This window comes from Canis aureus, chromosome 26 (genome assembly GCF_053574225.1).
Source record: "Canis aureus isolate CA01 chromosome 26, VMU_Caureus_v.1.0, whole genome shotgun sequence".
NCBI lineage: Eukaryota > Metazoa > Chordata > Mammalia > Carnivora > Canidae > Canis > Canis aureus.
This window is the reverse complement of record NC_135636.1, coordinates 23,446,946-23,467,838: the sequence shown is the minus strand read 5'-3', so window position 1 is coordinate 23,467,838 and position 20,893 is coordinate 23,446,946. Positions and strand designations below refer to the sequence as shown.

Below are 20,893 nucleotides of genomic sequence, written 5' to 3'. Positions count from 1 at the left end.
TCTGCTAGCTAAACTCTTCTGTCCCCCCAATCATTTCATTTTATTCAGGTATAACTTGCATATCATAAAATTTACTCATTTTAATGTGTATATTTCAATGGTTTATAAAAAGTAAATTTACAGAATTGTGCAACTATCACAATTCAATTTTAGAACATTACATCACCCCAAGAAGATCCCATTTCCCCAGATCTTTTATATCTCTTCTTTGAGCTCTTCCCACCTACCCTGTTAACTCCTCTTCTCCTTAATTTTTTTATTATTTTATATTTTTAAAAATTTTATTTATTTACTCATGAGAGACAAAGATAGAGAGGAAGAGACACAGGCAGAGGGAGAAGCAGGCTCCCAGTGGGGAGCCTGATGTGGGACTCAATCCCAGGATCCTGGGATCATAACCTGAGCCAAAGGCAGAAGCTCAACCACTGAGCCACCCAAGTGTCCCTATTTTTTTTTTTATTAACCTCCATCTGTTGTTTGCTTATTACTATCTTTTCCTACCTTTTAAAAATGTTCGTATCTAGTTACACATTAAACATCTTTCTGTTTTAATTCGTCTTTATTTTTTTTTAGAAGATTCTATTTTTAAGTAATCTCTACACCTAATGTGAGGCTTGAATTCATAACCCTGAGATCAAGAGGTGCATGCTCCTCTGACTGAGTCAACCATGTGCCCTTTAGTTCATCTTTAAATAAAAACTTGGAAAGAAAGTTATAAAACTGATCATATCATTAATTAGTATCTCTTTGAAGAACCTTTCCTAAGGAAATTATCTGAAATTTATATGGATAAAGATGTTCCCACAGCATTATTTATAATAGAGAAAAGTTGGAGACAACCTATGTGCCTAACAGCAGGGAAACTGTTAAGACAAGCATGTATATCCACACATATAATTACATAATTAATCAAAATGCAATTACCACAGTGATACTAGAACATACATATGTTAAGTTACTGAATATGTTTATGTTAATCTAAGAAGGAAAATATAAAATTATATGTATACAACTGTAAAAAAATGCGGAGAAAAAAGGCAAGGAATTCACAAAAATGATGCTGAGTTAGTTAGATTATGGGTATATTATTGCCCAGTTTTCTTTTCTTTTTTTTTTTTTTTAAAGATTTATTTATTTATTTGAGAGAGAGAGCACATGCATGCGAGTGTGGTAAGGAGCAAAGCGAGAGAATCTTTCAAGCAGACACCTCACTGATTGCAGAGCCCAATACAGGGCTGGATCTCATTACTCTGAGATCATGATCTGAGCTGAAACCAAGAGGCAGATGCTCACTTATTAGCAGTGAGAATGAATGTCATTAACTGATGTAAGACAACTTTAAGATGGCTTAACCATAGGGGTATCTGGATGGCTCAGTCAACTGAACAGCCAACTCTTGATTTCAACTCAGGTCGTGATCTCATGGGTTGTGTGATCAAGCCCTGTGTGGGCTCCCCCCTCAGCAGAAAGTCATCTTAAGATTCTCTCTCTCTCAAAAAAAAAAAAAAAAAAAAAAAAGATTCTCTCTCTCCCCCTCTCTCTCTGCCCTTCTATCTGCTCATACTCTCTCTTTCTCTCTCTCTCAAATAAACAAATAAATCTGAAAAAAAAAAAAAAAAAAAACCTTCACCACAGGAAAAATTATCTCTGAGATACTCTGAGTACCATGGGAAACCAAGCATACCCCCTGTAGTAAAGAGGGAAAGAAAAGGTGGTCATGAACATTCTTTCTTTCTGGGAGAAGTTCTTTCAAGTCCCACTGCCTAGATGGACAACTTTTCAGTGCACAAAGTGGTGAGAGGCTTTGGTCTATAGGTGTCTTCTGAGAACCTAGCACTAATCAAACAACTGAGTATTCATTGTACATAGGTAGACTAACACGTTCCAAAACACAAACACACATTAAGATGTGTCTCCTTCTGGTGGGTGGAAGAAAATCACTTTCTGTACACTTAAACCCACCACATCCTGTGGGCTGTAGAGGATCCAAAGTTTGTACCTGTGTTCCATGTAGCAGCTCAGGGGCTCCACGCACACTGTGATGGCACCAATGATGAAGGAGGACTTGACGATGGAGTCTGGATGGGTCTGCAGGGCCTGGACGACATCAATGACATCTGTGTAGCTGGGAGGAAAAAGAAAAAGATTGGTTTATTGACTGTGACTGCAGAATGCTGAGGGGCTAATTGGGCAAGCATGGAAGGAAAACTACAAGGAGGAGCCTGTGACTGGGTTCCTTGGGGTCAACCACTTAATGATTTAGAGCCCTTCCCTGCATTCTACAATGTTCTTGCATTCTCAAACTTCATTAGCACTCCTAACTCTGCAAGAATTAAGTGGAAAATCCCCCACCACTTCCAGGAATAAAGAGAAGCCTGTAGATGACCCTGGTGCTCTAAGGATGGGACGTGGTGTCCTTAGGCCTGTTTTCCAATCAATTTAGGAGCTCCTCTGTTGGCTTATTTCCTTTAATATCTTTTTCTCTCTTTCTACCTCATAGAAAACGCAGACAAGAGAGAAATGGGGACCATGATACACTCCTGTAGGTCAGCAGACACATGTCAAACCCCACCTGCATTTTTTTTTTTAAGATTTTATTTATTTATTCACCAGAGACACATAGAGGCAGAGACATAGGCAGAGGAAGAAGCAGGCTCCCCGAGGGGAGTCTGATGCGGGACTCAATCCCAGGACCCTGGGATCACGACCTGAGCCAAAGGCAGATGCTCAACACTCAGGCATCCAGGTGCCCCACTCCACCTGCATTTGTATTTCCTGCCTGGAACTTCCTCCGAATTCCAGACTTCCAGAGCCAATTTAATATTTTTAGTTAGGGGACGCTTGGGTGGCTCAGTGGTTGAGCGTCTGCCTTCGGCTCAGGGCATGATCCTGGTTCTGGGATGGAGTCCCACATTGGGTTCCCCAGAGGGAGCCTGCTTCTCCCTCTGCCTATGTCTCTGATTCTCTCTCTGTGTCTCATGAATAAATAAAATATTAAAAACATTTTTTTTTCTTAGAACTTAACATATTCATGATACAATTTCCCCATGCCTGTTCCTCCCAATGCCTTGTCCTTCTCAGCAGAGGGGACTCATTCTTTCAGCTGCTAGACCAAAAACTTTGGAGTCATCACTGACTTAATTTTTTCTCAATTTTCAAAATATAACTAGAATGAGATTGCTGCTCACATTCTCCACTACTGGATCCAAATGGTTATTTCTTGTACAGATCACCCCACAGCCTCCTCACTGGCCTCATTGGTTTCTGTTCCTGCCCCTGCCCAACCTGTTTTTAACAGAGAAGCCAGAGAGATTGTGCTAATCCTACTGTGCTAAGCCACTGAGTGAGTGGCTTCCGTCCCACTCAGCATCAAAGCTTTTAAAGCCTTTACAACAGCCCCCACAGCTGTCCATGATCTGATTCCCAAACCGCAAGGAGTTTCTCCTCCTACTATTCCTTCCCTTACCTGAATCTACCCACTGTGACCTCCTGGCTCTTCCCTGAACATACCAGGCATACTTCCTCCCTGGAACTCTCTGTCCCCTCTCCTATGATGCTCTTTTCCTCAAATGTCTGCCAGGCTTGCTCCCTTGCTTCCTTCAGGTCTCTGCTCAAATGGCATCTTATGAGAGAGGTATCCTTTGACTTCCTATAGCCTATGTGATATAGCAACCCTCCTTCTGCACAACCTGCTCCTACCTCAATCCTTCGCTATAGCACTGAACATCAGCTACATACACTGTATTTTCTCATTCATGTGTTCATAGTCTGTCTCTGCAGTAATAATGTAAAGTAGTTGTTGAATGGTATTATCTGTGGTGCCTAAGCAGGACAGATGAATGAACTGGATGTTCAATCCTGGATAGACCCATGGCCACTCCAAGAAGGGGCCTCCACTCTTTTCCTTGTAGAGCACATTTTCCCAACTGATCTAGCCTATCACTAAAAAGGTCTATTCCTTTTTTTTTTTTTTTTTTTTTTTTTAATTTTTTTAAAAGGTCTATTCCTATGGACGGAAGGCAAATCTGAAGGCAGCCTTGCTGATCATATGGGCCTGGGTCCTACCCTGGGCCCTTGGGAAGCTAGTGGTGGTGGCTGGGGGGATAGGTATAGCCTGCCTGAACCATTTCCTGAGTTCCTATAAATAACTCATCTGCAAAATGGTACTTGGCTTTCCCCCAGACTACAATATTCACATCCCAACCCCCAGGTCTGCCCCAGTCCTGATCAACTAGCAGTGCTTCAATCAAGAATAGGGTGTGCCTGCTTCTAGAGCACCCCCATGAGGGCCCAGCAGCCAGAGAGCTGTTATTATTATTTTTTAAGATTTTATTTATTTATTCATGATAGACATAGAGAGAGGTGCTGGGGGGGAGAGGCAGAGACACAGGCAGAGGGAGAAGCAGGCTCCATGCCGGGAGCCCATCGCGGGACTCGATCCCGGGACTCCAGGATCGCAGCCTGGGCCAAAGGCAGGTGCTAAACTGCTGGGCCACCCAGGGAGCTGTTAGAATGAGCTCTCTGCTCCCTGGTTTCTCTCCCTGCCTAGGCATGGTGTGTATCGCAACATGGGGTTCCATTTCTCGGTTGTGCAGTGTCTCATTGGGCCCGGATTCAGTAGAGCCCCCACACTGCTTGCACTTCCAGGCCTTATGCACACTTGTTAGGCAGGACTGAATGATGTCTATACTGCCCCAAACTCTTTGTGGTCATGTTACCAGATTTAACTATCCTGGTTAAGTGCCCCAGTTTTGCTCCTAAGCATTAGCTTTCCCCCTCTTCTAAAAATAAATTTTGGAAGCTTCTCATTTTCTATGTTTGGTATGAGCCTAGAGACTCATTTCTTAGGGAAGAAAAGAACTGAAAGATTTACCAGTCCTGCAGATTTTGGTCATTTTAATACCAGGGGTTATTCTTTAGAGAGAGTGGCTAGAAAATTCCTGGGTTTTCAGAGCATTCTAAACTTTTATTTTTTTATTTTTATTTTTTTTTATTTTTTTATTTTTTTAAAGATTTTATTTATTTATTCATGATAGTCACAGAGAGAGAGAGAGAGGCAGAGACACAGGCAGAGGGAGAAGCAGGCTCCATGCACCGGGAGCCCGATGTGGGATTCGATCCTGGGTCTCCAGGATCGCGCCCTGGGCCAAAGGCAGGCGCCAAACCGCTGCGCCACCCAGGGATCCCTCAGAGCATTCTATTTAATGGAAAAGGATGGGAGAGAAAATAGGCCCCCAAGTCTTTGGTGAGACCAGCGTATGTAGGTGATGCACCTGGGCACTGCAACCAGGAACTGCTGTGGCAAGAGAAGAGGCTCTCGGGGTCATTCACTATACTTGCTAAGAGAGGGAGGCTGCTAGGCCCTTTCTCCCTCCCTAGCCCTTGCTCTATAATCATCCTGGCCCGGGCCTCCAAACAAGAGGAAACAGCCCTCACTACAGAAGGAAGCACATTGCTCCAGCTACCAGAGCTTGTACTTGATCACTTGTGTCTGAACTGTCTCAAATGCAGGATGAAGGCAAAAAAAACCTGGCTTTTCATGTTTGCCTCTTTCTTGTCAGTTGTCTCTTTATTAAAAATAAAAGCAAAACAAAAACCAAAACAAAACCCCAGCAGGACTTTAACTTTCTTTTTAAACAACAGATATCCTATTCAGGTGTCCTTTGGCCTCTGTTTTATGTTTGCAACCTAAGCCTACAATTTGGGCATGTGTTTTAGATTAATTCAATTTTTGTTTTGAGAGAGACTTTGTTTTTAAATGTTTTAAATAATTTAAAGAATGATTTTACAACATTCTGGAGTATAAAGAAATACAATCCCTTAAATTCCTTAAAGTTCATTTTTAAAAATTCAGATTTCTTCAGGTTTTTTTTGTGTGTGTGCATGCCTGCACATAAATTCTAGACAATTTTGTCACCTGTATAGGTTCCTATATCCACATCTACTACCACAGTCAAGACACTGAACAGTTCAAACACCACTAGGATCCCTTGTGCTGCTTTTATAACCATGCCTCCTGCCTCCCATTCCCATCCCTAACTCTGGGCAACCACCAATATGTCCTCTATTTCTAAAATTTTATCATTTCAAAATAGATTAATTTTAAAAACAACAACTCCACTGGATGTTAAAGCTCAACCGCTACGGCTACAGAAAGCCAAACAGAACCAAGACACTCTGGGGGCAAAAGAAAACTCTGCCCTATACCATAGCATTCCCCCAAGAATCCTATAAATGAAGATAAAAGTCGCATTTAGGAAATACAGTTCTTAACTGGAGAAGCCTCTGGAGTTTCCCTTCACCGGCAACCTCTGAATACTGGGCTTAAAGGTCCAGCCCCAAAGAGATGCAAAAAGGAGGTTGCCATGAGCTCCCTGCTGAGCCTCAAGAGAATGGGCCCAGCCTGTAAAAGGAGTCTTAGCGAGAGCCATAGCATTTAGCTGATATTTCCACTTGAGTCCTTCAGGAAGTCTAAGGTCCCCTAGCATCCTGGAACTGCAACTGGGCAAGGCTGGGTCTGAGTACCAGATGGGGCTAGCCACACATTGTCACTGCAATCTAGAGCAGCCAATGCACCTGACACTTGAAGATGAGTATTGTCAGAGACAAGGAGTCAATGATGCTCTCTCAAGTGACAGAAGATGGCGATGCCCTTAGCTATACAATGTCAAACTGCTGAATTTGATTCTAGGTCCACATCCCTAATGACTCAACTCTAGCAGGGGCCGATCCATTCCTTTGACCATTAGAAGCAGTGGAAAACCAGAAGAAAACAAGTGGTTTTGGGGCACCTGGGTGGCTCAGTCGGTTGAACATTTGACTCTTGATTTCAGCCCAGGTCTTGATCTCAGGGTTGTGAGTTCAAGCCCCGTGTTGGGCTCTAAGCTGGGCATGGAGCCTACTTTAAAAATGACAATACATACACAAGTGGTTTCAAGCCTTGACTCTTGCTCTGTGGCTTTCATGTAAGCAGGACAGGACAAAAGATCTTGGACCATAAGCAGGACAAAAGATCTGAGAAAGGAAGCCCAAGGACTGAAAGAGAGAAATGATGGCCTGGTGGGTACACTGTCCTGCCCACCTGTGGCCTCAGGACCATCAGCCTGGCTTTTCTCCATTTCTCACCATCCACCCAGGAGACTCAATAGGGCTTTGGATCTGGGCCTACTCTTTACTGGAAACAATTAGCCAATTGCAAATAGTAATTCTTTTTTTTTTATTTATTTTTATTTATTTATGATAGTCACATAGAGAGAGAGAGAGGCAGAGACACAGGCAGAGGGAGAAGCAGGCTCCATGCACCGGGAGCCTGACATGGGATTCGATCCGGGGTCTCCAGGATCGCACCCTGGGCCAAAGGCAGGCGCCAAACCGCTGCGCCACCCAGGGATCCCTGCAAATAGTAATTCTAAGCACAAAAAACACAGCATAGCATAAAAGCACTTTGTGAGAACTGCCAAAAGCTTCTGTATTACTAGCCATTGTGAAGACCCATAGCCTGTGTTTTCCTGACCTGGCATGTTCTCCTCTGGGCCTGGTAAGTGGTGGGCCTGCACAGGGCTCCTCCCTGGAAGGCCTTAGAATAGATCAAGGTAAGCTCCTTGTAGCCAGGGTCCTTAAAGTATTAGTACTCACTCTGTCAAACCTGTCCTCACAGGGAGCCCCCCCCACTGCCCAGCTGGACTATTTATGCTCCCCACTGATGGTCCCAAGAAACCTTTCTGGACCAGCCATCCTGGGGATGGTGGGGCTCAAGACTGCAGAGTGTGGGGGCTGTCTCTGCAACTCCACATGAGGAAGTACTAAAACAGATGGCAAAGGAAGAGGCTTAGGGTTTACTGTTGTTATGAGAATTATCAAAAACTCTTGCCCTGAAAATCTCTTCTCTAATTCTCTACCTTCTGGGGATACCATAATACTGAAACCAAACTTAATTTTAATTTAATTTAATTTTTTAGAGGAGGGGGAAGGTTGAGAGAGAGGGAGAGAGAGAATCTTAAGCAAGCTCCATGCCCAGTGTGGAACCTGATGTGGAGCTTGATCTCATAGCCCTGAAATCATGACCTGAGATAAAATCAAGAGTTAGATACTTAACTGACTGAGCCACCCAGATGCCCTGAAACCAAACTTAAAACTTCTGTGCAAGCTATAGCAGTCACTCTGGGCCACAAGACAGTAACCAGAGTCTTTACTTCTCTAAGGTCTTTCTGGGTGGTGCAGACTCTGATCATGAATATGTAGAGATTGTTCTATGCCCTAGGCTAGCTGTGTACAAATAACAGTAATGGCAAGGTCATCATCACACCCCATTGTCCGCAGAAGACTTTTAGTACTCACCCTTGTAATATCACCAGCAGTCGGGTCTTCTTGCGGATGTAGGCTGACTGGCGGGCAGAGCGGTTCTGCTGGGCCTCCAGGACACTGGCAAGGTATCTCTGAAAGTGGGCAGCATGAAAACATTCGGAGCTGTCCATGATTTGGCGGTATACCATCCACCTGGAAATGGCAAGTATAATCTCAGTGTGGGGGCCACCTGATGGCCTGGCCCCACAGGCTCAGCCAGTGGATACAAATGTGACCAGAAGTCCTACAGACATTCTGCCCAGTAACCCTGCACAGGAGAAAGCAATCCTAGCACTGGCTGGGGAGCTCCATTATCTTGAAACCACTATCACTGGAACTTTTGATAGGAAATGCCTTGCCACAGCGGTTAAGCACATGACCATTAATCAGACTTTGGAGTGGAGAAAGACCCCTGACCAGGCAGTCATTTCCTGAAGGACTATCCAGTAAAATGGTTTCAGTCTGGTGCAGTGAGAAGGGTGAAGAATTCAGATTATTTCTACAACAAAAGCAATGGATATGAGGGAGGAATTGGCTAGCTACTTAGTATTTAGATAAGGCCCAATATTTCCCTAGCATCTAAAACCTGTCCAGCCTCCCAAATTTCTCTGAACTCTCAAACTTCTAGGTGATTTCCATCTTCTCCATTCTTTACAGCCTCCTGCAGGATGCCTTACTTCAAGATAGACTGACTAGATATTAAATGTCTGTTCAGGGCAGCCCGGGTGGCTCAGCGGTTTGGTGCCACCTTCAGCCAGGGGCGTGATCCTAGAGACCCAGGGTCGAGTCCCATGTCGGGCTCCCTGCATGGAGCCTGCTTCTCCCTCTGCCCGTGTCTCTGCCTCTCTCTGTGTCTCTCATGAATAAGTTAAAACTACTAACTAACTAACTAACTAAATAAATAAATAAATAAATGTCTGTTCAGTTAGCCAGGGTTGTTTAATAATCTGCTGGCCATATGAAAGTGATGGATGAAATGATTTCCTCAATTTCCCCTAAGCCGACATGTCCTAGCTACACTGGAATTGACGCAGTCCCCTTGTGGTCAGGGACAGATCACATCCACCAGCATCTCCCAAGTTCTAATCACCCTGGTCCTGAACTGCCCTGCTGACTAGGCACACTCTCAGGCTTTTGCCTGTGCTGGCAAAGTGCTCTACGGTGCTCGTCTCCAGATTTCCAAAGGTTCACTCATTTCCTCAGGCTTCTTTTTTTTTTTTTCTAAGATTTTATTTATTTATTCATGTGAGAAACACACAGAGAGAGGCAGAGACACAGGCAGAGGGAGAAGCAGGCTTCATGCACGGAGCCCGACATGGGACTTGATCCCGGGTCTACAGAATCAGGCCCTGGGCGGAAGGCGGTGCCAAACCTGAGCCACTGGGGCTGCCCTTCCTCAGGCTTCTGCTCAAATGTCCCCTTCTCAGTGAGACGTTCCCTGAGCCCCCAATTTAAAACTGGAATCCCTCCCCCAGCTCGGCACTCCCTCTACTCTCTTTTCTGCTTTGTTTTGTCCATAGCACTTTGCACTAGCTGCTACTACTTTCCTTATCTGGTTAATAGTATTCCCAAACTAGAATGTAAGTTCCACAAGGGCAGAGACTTTCTAGTCCGTTTGTTTCATTTGTCACCCACACTTAGAACAGTGCCTGACATACAGGAAGTGCTCCGCACAAATATGTTAATTGGCTACTATGCTGACACCAATCACACCAAAAGCCAGTACATGTTGAAGGTTTCCCAGTCCCTATGAGGCCCGGGCAAAGTATCCCTTTCCCCAAAGCAAAGGCAGCAGCCATACTAACCTGCCATATTCCTTATGCAGAGTGACCAGAAAAGCACAGAGCTCGCTAGCATGACAGCCTGGGAGGCCAGTTACAATGCTGATAATTACCTACAAAAAGAAAAGTTATGTGGGTTTGTCATTCAACTGTGAGATGGCATTGTGTGAAAAGTTAAGAGAATTGATTTCTGGAGCCAGGTTCCATGGGTCTGAAACTCAGCACCAGTACTCTCCTAGCTATGTGACCTTGGGCTAATAACAGAACCTATCTTGCAAGGTGGGTGTGATGATTAAATGAGTTAATATATGTAAAGTGCTTAGAATAGCAAACACCATATACAATGTAGTGTTACTAATACAATTTCCACAGAGCAGGTTTGACTAGATCAGTTAAAATACAACAGAAAACACTAGGCAGAAAGGAGGTCTGAGACAAAATGCCACAGGCTAAACTGGTGTGGTAAGTAAGCTCAGCGAAGGAGTGGCATGGGGATATTTCCATCTGGCTGCCCAATCTGTCCTAAGGAAACAGAGTGTAGGAAGCACTCTTGAGTCATGACTAGCAGAAGAGGAGCAGATTGGACTGTGCAATCCCTGAATGGTATTGACAGGGGTTGAGGAAGGGAGGGAAGGAACCCTGCAATCCCTGAATGGTATTGGCATAAAGGACAAAGCATGTGTTTTCTTTCACAATATAAAAGACTCACCAGGAACAGGCCAGGTCACAGATAACTCAGACTAAAGCTCAGCATGGTGGCACTCATCACTTGAGCTAGTTCACTTCAGTACAGAGATGGCTGAGGATCCCTCTTCTTTTCTGGGAACCAGAAGTTCTTCTTATTCCCCTCCAACCAGGCCCCTACTCTGTGTCCCTTTCTGCCCCTTTGGACTATACTCCATGCAACTTTTTTTTTTTTTTTTAAGATTTTATTTGTTTATTCATGAGAGAGAGAGAGAGAGAGAGAGAGAGAGAGAGGCAGAGACACAGGCAGAGGGAGAAGCAGGCTCCATGCAGGGAGCCCGACGTTGGACTCGATCCTGGGTCTCCAGGATCAGACCCTGGGCCAAAGGCAGGCACTAAACCGCTGGGCCACCCAGGGATCCCTGAAACTTTTTCTTTATCTCCTCCTTACCTTGGTTCCTATTCCTCGGCACCCAGGCCCCTGCCTCTCAAATCAAAGCATCTGTGCTTAGAGCCAGATACCTTACTTTCAGATCAGTTCTATAGCACCCTTTTAATAAAATACAGCTGGGAGACGTTTTCATTTTTAAACTCTTGCCTAAGGGAAAATCAAGGCTTCTACATGCTTAGTGCTCCTATTATCTCTCTTTTTAAAGATTTTATTTATTGATTCATGAGGGAGACACACACACACAGAGGGAGAGACGTAGGCAGAGGGAAAAGCAGGATCCCTGCAGGGAACCTGGTGCGGGACTTGATCCCTGGATCCCGGGATCATTACCTGAGCCAAAAGCAGACGCTCAACCACTCAGCCACCCAGGTACCCCAGTGTTCCTATTATCTTTTGCAGCTGTCTTCTAGGTTTGCATATAAATAAATGCCCTCTCTGAGCATCTTATGACATCTGGTTCTGAAGAAATGGTGGGAGGGGTAAGGAGAAGAGGCATGTAAGATGGGAGAGGATTAAAATCCACTCTTGGGAAGACAATATTTATGAAGTATCACCTTACTCTAGTGATGCCAGCAAGGCCAACTAATAAGGCCCTTCCTCGTCTTATTAACTTCAATGTGTCACCTACTGCCAGGTAAGTCCTTGTCACAAACAGAAAAAGCTGACAGCATGAGAGCACTGAGCAAGAATTTGAAAGACATGGAGAAGCCAGGGGAGACACAGCCAGGGGTGCCAGGCTTTTATGGCTGCTGAGGGACTTGGCTGGGGACACTGCAGACGCCTGTACATACTCATTGTATAGAGCAGGTTTCATGTGTATTATTCTACCAATACCCTAGGAGGTGGAGAGTCTTACAAAAGGGATTCCACCGGAGCTCTTTTTGTTAACTGACAAAGAAGATCCAAGGGCAGCCTATTAGGATTATCTTCCTGTGAATTCCCAGCATATTTGCTGAGCTGCTGTACCTTGTCATTTTCTACTTGGTGAGTAGGGTTGATTTCAGCTTGCTGCAGCAGAACAGGGAGATGGGTTCTCATTACTGGCTCCCGACTAATGCTGCTGATGGCAAAATGCTGAAGAAACCTAGAAAATCAACGACAATGCTATTATGTTACCATCACCAGCCTTGCCTGCCTGCATGTGTTCTTTTACATGAGAAAGTCATTATTTTGTTGCTAAAAAAGAAACCTTAGAGATTCTCTCTACAGAATAAAATTGTACATGGTATGTCACTACTACCTTTTATGCTGATCCCTAAGAAGCTATGAAGAAAAAGGAGCTTAGAAAGGACCAACACTGAGGTTTCTGACATTTCAAAAGCCAGAAATTAAATACCTATAAATAGAAAACCAGAGCTCACCAGTCTAGCTCTGGAAGTTTGGCTGGGAGTAGTTTTAGAGGACTCTGTTTCTCCCCAGTAGAATGGCTCAGGACACTGAAGAGCTTCTGGGCACTGGAGTGTCTGGAATATCAAAAGTTCACAGATTAGAACTCCATCTCCCTATAGCATACATACTTTACATAACTTGTTCTGATGCTTTCAAGCCAGGGTCCCGTGACAGAGTCAACACTTCCAAAACAAGCATCTCACTGACTTAAATACAATACGGCATTAGTATGTGATGATTGGTGTGTGCACGGAGGAAGTTTCACCTGAAACCCTTGGTAATATTATGGGTTTCTGATTCTTGGTGGATTTCATCTCTCCTGACTTCTATTTCCCCAAGGGCACTGGCTACCTGCAAGTGGCAGCACTGAAATGACTGTGCTGGCCCTTTCAGAAGCCAAGACCCCTGTGTTACATAAGTTGTCCTGCAGAGAGAACAGACACACACAGCTTAAGGAAACAAGCATAAACACTGAAGGCAGCCACTTACAATCTCTTTTGTTCCACAGATAATCCATCTTCCTGGATCACTTTTAAAGACAGCCCTGAGTTAGCCTGCTGTTGCCAGGGGGAGAAGACCTAAACAAAACAGAATTTGAGCAAAGAACACTTTAAACCCAACAACAGGATATGGAATCCACATGGGGATTTGATGGTTGTTGAAAATCTAGACTGTCAGTACAGAGAAAAACCATCATAACAAACAAGTTTGTTTCAAAAATAGAGGCCTGGAGCAATTTTGTTCTGTATTTTTCAAAACTAGAATTTCTTTCTGGGTTCCTCTCCTAGGGATTCTGCTTCTTTAGAGGCCAGGAAGCATGGAGAAAGGTGTCAGGTAACACTGTTCTGGCAGCAGAGGCATGTTCTTCCCTGGGGACAAGACCAGAAGGAGCAGTTCACACAAGTCCTGCCTAGGGGCAGAGGGATGACTGAAGAGAATCAAAAGGGCTGTCTCTATGTGCTCCTGGATTGAAAGGATAAGCACATAAAGGTAGGAAGGACCAGTAGGCAGTAAGAAGGAGACAAGGCCTAGCCTGAGATGCCATTCTGTAGCCAGGCCAGTTCTTCTCTCTTCCGTGTTCCATCAATCTGGCCTGAGAGAGGGATACTGTCTCCTCACAAGCTGCTGTAATCAGATCTTTCTGAGCACTGCCAGCAGTCATGAGGCTGGCCATCTGTTTAACTTTGGCTACTGCTTGGTCTCCAAGTGGGTTGTATAATTCTTGGTAAGCTCCCTCACTTATGCAATCTGTATGGAATTGCCTATAACATGCAGCCTGCCAGGTGGGACCATTAACAAGGGGAGGGCCTGTAAACCATGGGAAGGGAGAGACCAGGGTAGGGTAGAGAGCTCTGATCCAGCAGATAGGGCCAAATAATTCAATAAAGTAGCTAAAAGAAAAAGGTGTCTAATTAGGATTTAAAAGGACAAAGATTTGTCTTAGCAGCTAAAAAGCCTTTTGTTAAGTTCCTTTAGGTTCTCATCTCTCAAATGAGAGATAACAAAAGCACCATTCCAGGACCCAAGGGGATTAGAAGCAGCCACCTCTATCAGCCCTCCCAGTTCTACCTCTCATCACTTCATTGTTAGTCCTGAGATGTGGCCTTACCATCGAAACTCCTAAGGGAAAAAAAAGTAGTATTTGTTTTGCTGATGATTGGTGTTACCTCTGAGTAAAATGCTTGGTATATCTTTGATTTGGGGAAAAGGGCAATCATCAGAAAATTGCTTGATCCACGGAAATGAACTGGGAGATGAGGAAGCAATGAGCTTTTGAAGTCTATCAGAAGGACAGCAACAACACTTGTGGAATCCTGAAGAGAAAAAGATGGAGCATCAGTGAGAAAAATTATTTGCATGACACTAACCCTCACAACACTGTCAGAACACGTGTGGTGAATTTCACTGTAATTTATTTCACATTAAGTGGTTCACTGGGGTCCAGTGATAGATGTGCTTTCCAATACCCAGTTAGGGGAGATACAGGAAGTGCAAGGGTCTTTTCTACTAAACTGAAAAAGTCATCTCAAAATTTTTTCTATGGTATCAATCTCTAATCAGATATATATTCTTTAAAAATTTGGGTAGCCCTGGTGGCGCAGCGGTTTAGCGCCGCCTGCAGCCCGGGGTGTGATCCTGGAGACCCGGGATCGAGTCCCACGTCAGGCTTCCGGCATGGAGCCTGCTTCTCCCTCTGCCTGTGTCTCTGCCTCTCTCTCGCTCTCTCTGAATGAATAAATAAATAAATAAAAACCTAAAATTTTTTTTTTATTTTAATGGCGGGGGGGGGGAGGAAAAAAGAGGGAGAGAGAGAATCTCAAGGAGACCCCCACCAAGCACAGAGACCAATGCGGGGCTCGATCTCACAACCCTGAGATCATGACCTGAACCAAAGTCAAACTGGGTGCCCAAATGCTGAGCCACCCAGGTGCCCTGATACAGGAATCTTTTTTTTTTTTTTTTTTTTAAGATTTTATTTACACAGGCAGAGAGAGAAGCAGGTTCCATGCAGGGAACCCGACATGGGACTCGATCCTGGGTCTCCAGGATCATGCCTGGGGCTGCAGGTGGCGCTAAACTGCTGAGCCACCCAGGCTGCCCCTGCTGAGCCACCCATGCTGCCCAGGATTCTTTTCCTTTTTTTTTCCCCGCCCCCCAGGATTCTTTTAAAAAGTAGGCTCTATACCCAATGTGAGGCTTGAACTCATGACCCCAGAATCAAGACTCACATGCTCTACCAAGCCGGCCAGATGAACCATGATTTGTAAATATTTTCTCCCATTTTGTGGGTTTGTTTTCACTTTCTTATTTAAAAAATTAATTAATTGATTTGAGAGAGAGAGTGAAAGAGATCACAGAAGGAGAGGGAGAAGTCAACTTGCTGCTGAGCAGAGACCTGATGCAGAACTTCATCCCAGGACCCTGGGATCATGACCTGAACTGAAGGCAGACACTTAACCAACTAAGCTGCCCAGGTACTCTGTTTTCACTTTCTTGATAGTGTACTTTGATACACATAAGTTTTTATATATTTTTTCTTTTGTTGTGTTTTGGTGTCATATCCAAGAAATCACTGCCTACTTCAAGGTCACGAGGGCTTTATTTCTATGTTTTCTTCTAAGAGTTTAATAGCGTTGGCTCTTACATTTAAGCCTATGCTGCATGTTGAGTTAATTTTATATGGCATAAAGTAAGGATCTAACTTCATTCTTTTCCATGTGGATGTCTAATTTTCCTAGCACATTTGTTGAAAAGACTGTCCTTTCCCCATTGAACGGCCGTGGCACCCTTGTAGAAAATCATTTGGCTACACAGGTGAAAGTTTATTTCTGATCTATTACATTGGTCTATACGTCTGACTTTATGCCAATACCACACTGTTGTTTAATTACTGTAGCTTTGTAGTAAGTTTTGAAATAAGAAAGTGTGAGTCTTCTAACTTTATTCTTTTTTAAGATTATTTTGATTATTTGGGGATACCATGAGATTCCATATGAATTTCAGAATGGATTTTTCTATTTCTGTAAAAAATACCACTGAATTTTGATAGGAATTGCACTGAATCTGTAGACTGCTTTGGGTAGAACTGTGGTCTTAACAATGTTAAGTCTTTCTATCTATGAACATGGGGTGTCTTTCCATTTATCTAGAACTTCTCTATTTTGTTTTGTAGTTTTTAGTGCGCAAGTCTTTCACCTCTTTGGTTAAATTTATTCTTAAGTAATTTATTCTTTTTGGTGTTACTGTAAATGGAATTGTTTTCTTACTTTTTCAGATTGGCCAATGCTAGGGTGCAACTGATTTTATTGTGTCAATTTTGTATCCTGCAACTTTGGTGAAATCATTTAATTAATTCTAGCAGTTTTGTTGTGTGGAATCTTTAGGGTTTTCTACATGTAAGATCATGTCATCTGTGAAGAGAGAACTTCTTCCCTTTCAATTTAGATGCCTTCTGATTCTTTTTCTTGCCTAATTGCTCTAGCTATAACTTCCAATACTATATTGAATATAAATGGCAAAAATGGGGGCCCTTGGGTGGCTCAGTTAAGTATCTGCCTTTGGCTAAGGTCATGATCCTGGAATCCTGGGATCGAGCCCTGAATCAGGCTCCCTGCTCAGCAGAGAGTCTACTTCTCCCTCTGCCCCTCACCCCACTGCTCGTGATCTCTCTCTCTTACTCTCTTTTAAAATCTTTTAAAAAATATTTTATTTATTTATTCATGAGAGACACAGAGAGAGAGAGAGAAAGTGAGGCAGAGACACAGGCAGAGGGAAAAATAGGCTCCATGCAGGGAGTCTGACGTGGGACTCGATCCCGGGTCTCCAGGATCACACCCTGGGATGAAGGCAGGTGCTAAACTGCTGAGCCACCCGGGCTGCCCTAAACTCTTTTAACAATAAAAAAAAAAAAAAAAAAAAAAAAAGAAAAAAAGAAATGGCAAAAATGAGCATCTTTGTCATGGTCCTGATCTTAGGGAAAAGGATCTTTTAACATTTAAATTTTCATTATAAATTTTTAAAAAATATTTTATTTATTTATGACAGATACAGAGAGAGAGAGAGAGAGAGAGGCAGAGACACAGGCAGAGGGAGAAGCAGGCTCCATGCACCGGCAGCCCGACGTGGGATTCGATCCCGGGTCTCCAGGATCGCGCCCTGGGCCAAAGGCAGGCGCCAAACCGCTGCGCCACCCAGGAATCCCTAAATTTTCATTATAAAAGTAATACATGTTCACTAATTAAAATTTTGAAAAAGTAGTAAATAGAATAGAGGAGATTAAAAAAATCAAGTCAAAGTCCCATTGCCTAAACTCAACCAGAACTAACATTTTAGTAGTTTTCCTTCTAGTCTTTTTTTCCTATTCACTTACTTAATTCTTTTTTTTTTTTTTAAGATTTTATTTATTTATTCATGAGAGACACAGAGAGAGAGAGCAAAGACACAGGCAGAGGGAGAAGCAGGCTCCATGCAGGGAGCCTGACGCGGAACTTGATCCCAGGACTCCAGGATCACGTCCCAGGCTGAAGGCAGGCGGCAAACTGTTGAGCCACCCAGGGATCCCCTAATTGCTTTTTTAAGGCAGTATAAAATACTATTTTTTTAATTCTGTATCTTCTTTTTTAATTCTGTATCTTGCTTTTAAAACTAAATTAAGTTTTAAAACTTAATTTATGATAGTATCATAATAGTATCATAAATTTATGGTACTATCATAAATAAATAAAATCTTTAAAAAAAGAAAACTTTAGGGATCCCTGGGTGGCGCAGCGGTTTGGCGCCTGCCTTTGGCCCAGGACACGGATCCCTGGAGACCCGGGATCGAGTCCCACGTCGGGCTCCCGGTGCATGGAGCCTGCTTCTCTCTCTGCCTATGTCTCTGCCTCTCTCTCTCTCTCTCTGTATGACTATTATAAATAAAAAAAATTAAATAAATAAATAAATAAATAAATAAAAATACAAAAAGAAAACTTTAGGGGTGATGAAAGTTGTCTGTTTTTAATTATAACAGTGGTTTCATGAGCGTATACATTCTGTCAAAACTGATCAGTGGTATCAGCATCTGCCAACTTGCTACAAACTATCAGTAAATATTTTCAAAGATTGTATTCTACATTACTCTAAAGCCTCCCCTATGGCTGGAAATTCGTATTACATTTCTCCTTGCCAACAGGACCTTTTTATTGACTTTTTGCCAATTTATTGTTATATATAGTAGTGAGAGGCTGTCTCTGATATACTTCCATATATCTGTTAACTAGTCTCATGTTAATAAAGACAGAGTTCTTCATGGAAAAGAAATATTAACTCATTTGTTTTAATCACCAAAAATGTTTTATCCAGTTTATTTTTTTGCTTTTTAATAAATTCTTTGACGTTTTAGAGTTTCAAATCATAAATTAGTTTGATAGGGATACCTGGGTGGCTCAGTGGTTGAGCGTTTGCTTTCAGCTCAAGGCATGATCCCAGAGTCCTGGGATTGAGTCCTGTATCAGGCTCCCCGAAGAACCTACCTCTCCCTCTGCCTTTGTCTCTGCCTCGCTCTCTGTGGGTCTCTCATGAATAAGTAAATAAAATCTTTAAAAAAAATTAGTTTGATAAATTTTATGTTATATCCAAACAATGGAATACTACTCAGCAATGAAAAGGAGCAGACTTTTGATATAAACGACATGGATGAATCTAAAAATCATTATACTGAGTGAAAAATGACAGACTTAAAAGGGTATAGAATGTATGATGCCTATTTATATAACTTCATTTTACTTAAAGATTTATTTATTCATTTGAGAAAGAGAGAGCAAGCACATGTGAAAGCACGGGGAGGGTTCGAGGGAGAGGGAGAAAATCTGCAAGCAGACTCCCTGCTGATTCTGGAACCCAACACAGGATTCCATTCCAGCACCTTGAGATCATGACCGGAGCCGAAATCAAGAGTCAGATGCTTAAATGACTGAGCCATCCAGGCACCCCCATTTATATAACATTTTAGAACTGCAAACTGATCTAGTAACAGAAAGCCAGAAGTGGACAGAAGGAGGAACTGCAAAAGGGTATTAAAAAATTTTAGGGCTGAGGTACCTGGGTGGTTCAGTGGTTGAGCTTCTGCCTTCAGCTCAAGGCGTAATCCCAGGGTCCTGGGATCAGGTCCCACATTCGGCTCCCCACAGGGAGCCTGCTTCTCCCTCTACCTATGTTTCTGCCTCTTGTGTCTCTCATGAAAAAATAAATAAAATATTTTAAATTCTGCCTCTTGTGTCTCTCATGAAAAAATAAATAAAATATTTTAAAAAAAGAAAACTTTAGGGGTGATGAAAGTTGTCTGTTTTTAATTATAACAGTGGTTTCATGAGTGTATACATTCTGTCAAAACTTTAAATGGGCATAGTTAATTGTATATAAAGTACATGTCAATAATTTAAATTTTTGGCAAAATTTTTAAAATCTTTTTTTTTTTTATTTTTAAGATTTTATTTATTTATTCATGAGAGACACAGAGAGAGAGAAGCAGGGACATAGGCAGAAGGAGAGGCAGGCTCCCCTCAGAGAGCCCCATGTGGGACTTGATCCCAGGACCCCAGGATCATGACCTGAACTAAAGGCAAATGCTCAACCACTGAGCCACCTAGGCATCCCAATTTTTTATTTTTTATTTTTATTTTTATTTATTTATTTTTTTTTCATCCCAATTTTTTAAATCCTTAAGTGGTCAAATCTGACTTTTCCTTCAGAATTTCTTATATCATTTCTAAGCTTACAGAGTCTTCCTGTCCCTGGAAGTTTAATATATATTCATTTTATATTCTTATATTCCTCTTTCTTCTTGTAAAATTTAAAAATATTTAATTTTAATCTATCAGAAGTTAATTTTGATTTTTGATTATGAGGTAAGAATCCATTCCCCCCGCCCCAAATTAGCTAACTTACTGGCCCAGAACTTGAATGAATCACCTTTTCTTCCCTCATCAGAGTTTTCATCTAATAAAGCCATGGTTTCTGTCTCGTTGGCCTGCTTGCATTTCTGTACACCCTTTAAGGTGGTAGGTTATATGTGGAAGAAAAAATTTTCTCTGAATTGTTCATAGAACTTATTTTCGGAGCCATCTGACCAAACCACCTTACCTAGTCTCTGTCTTGGCTCCCAAACAGGCTGGTTTTGAGGCTGAAACCAAAGAGTTAGAGGGCCTGCCCTCCACTCTGATGTCATACTGAGAGATGAGCTGTGCCTTGGCCAAGAGGTACAGCCTAGGGAGAACTCATAGCTGCTTTCTTCCTTGTGAGGGGAGGGAAAAGTGTTAAATAAACTGATGAAGTTAAAGGATGGTTCTGGGGGTGGAACTTTCACAGAGGTAGAGGGGAAGTCTGAGTGTGTCAGTGGGTGGGGCTGAGGCCTCAAGGGGAAAGTGAGCCATTTCTCTTCTCTCTGGTTCACTTATAATTCTTTCTCATGCTAATGGGTAAGTGGAGTCCTATCAGTGCTAGAGGAACAGTTTCCCAGTCTTAAGTGGGTGAGCTTTTGTGTCCCTGGGTGTGAAGGGGGTCATTTGAGGCCTTCTTTAGCCTACTTTCTGGTCCTTTTGGGGATGAGTTAATTGGATATAGGTAGCAGTTGGCCCTCCTGACCCAGAAGTCTTTTCTAGTTAAGTCCTTTTTTTTTTAAATTTTTATTTATTTATGATAGTCACACACAGAGAGAGAGAGAGAGAGAGAGAGAGGCAGAGACATAGGCAGAGGGAGAAGCAGGCTC

The 20,893-nt window shown here is 42.8% G+C and overlaps 1 protein-coding gene across 3 annotated transcripts in view; it reads right to left on the bottom strand.

Annotated features, from left to right (window-relative positions):
• DNAAF9 (dynein axonemal assembly factor 9) overlaps positions 1-20,893 on the bottom strand; it is a 141,422-nt gene that overhangs the window by 33,868 nt on the left and 86,661 nt on the right. For all 3 annotated transcript variants that reach the window (XM_077872384.1, XM_077872385.1, XM_077872386.1), the window contains exons 22-28: positions 14,316-14,462; positions 13,138-13,226; positions 12,621-12,722; positions 12,226-12,343; positions 10,149-10,237; positions 8,338-8,496; positions 2,000-2,125 (exon numbers count right to left, since the gene is read on the bottom strand). In XM_077872384.1, coding sequence (XP_077728510.1) covers positions 2,000-2,125; positions 8,338-8,496; positions 10,149-10,237; positions 12,226-12,343; positions 12,621-12,722; positions 13,138-13,226; positions 14,316-14,462 — 830 coding nt within the window. The remainder of the gene's footprint in view (positions 1-1,999; positions 2,126-8,337; positions 8,497-10,148; positions 10,238-12,225; positions 12,344-12,620; positions 12,723-13,137; positions 13,227-14,315; positions 14,463-20,893) is intronic.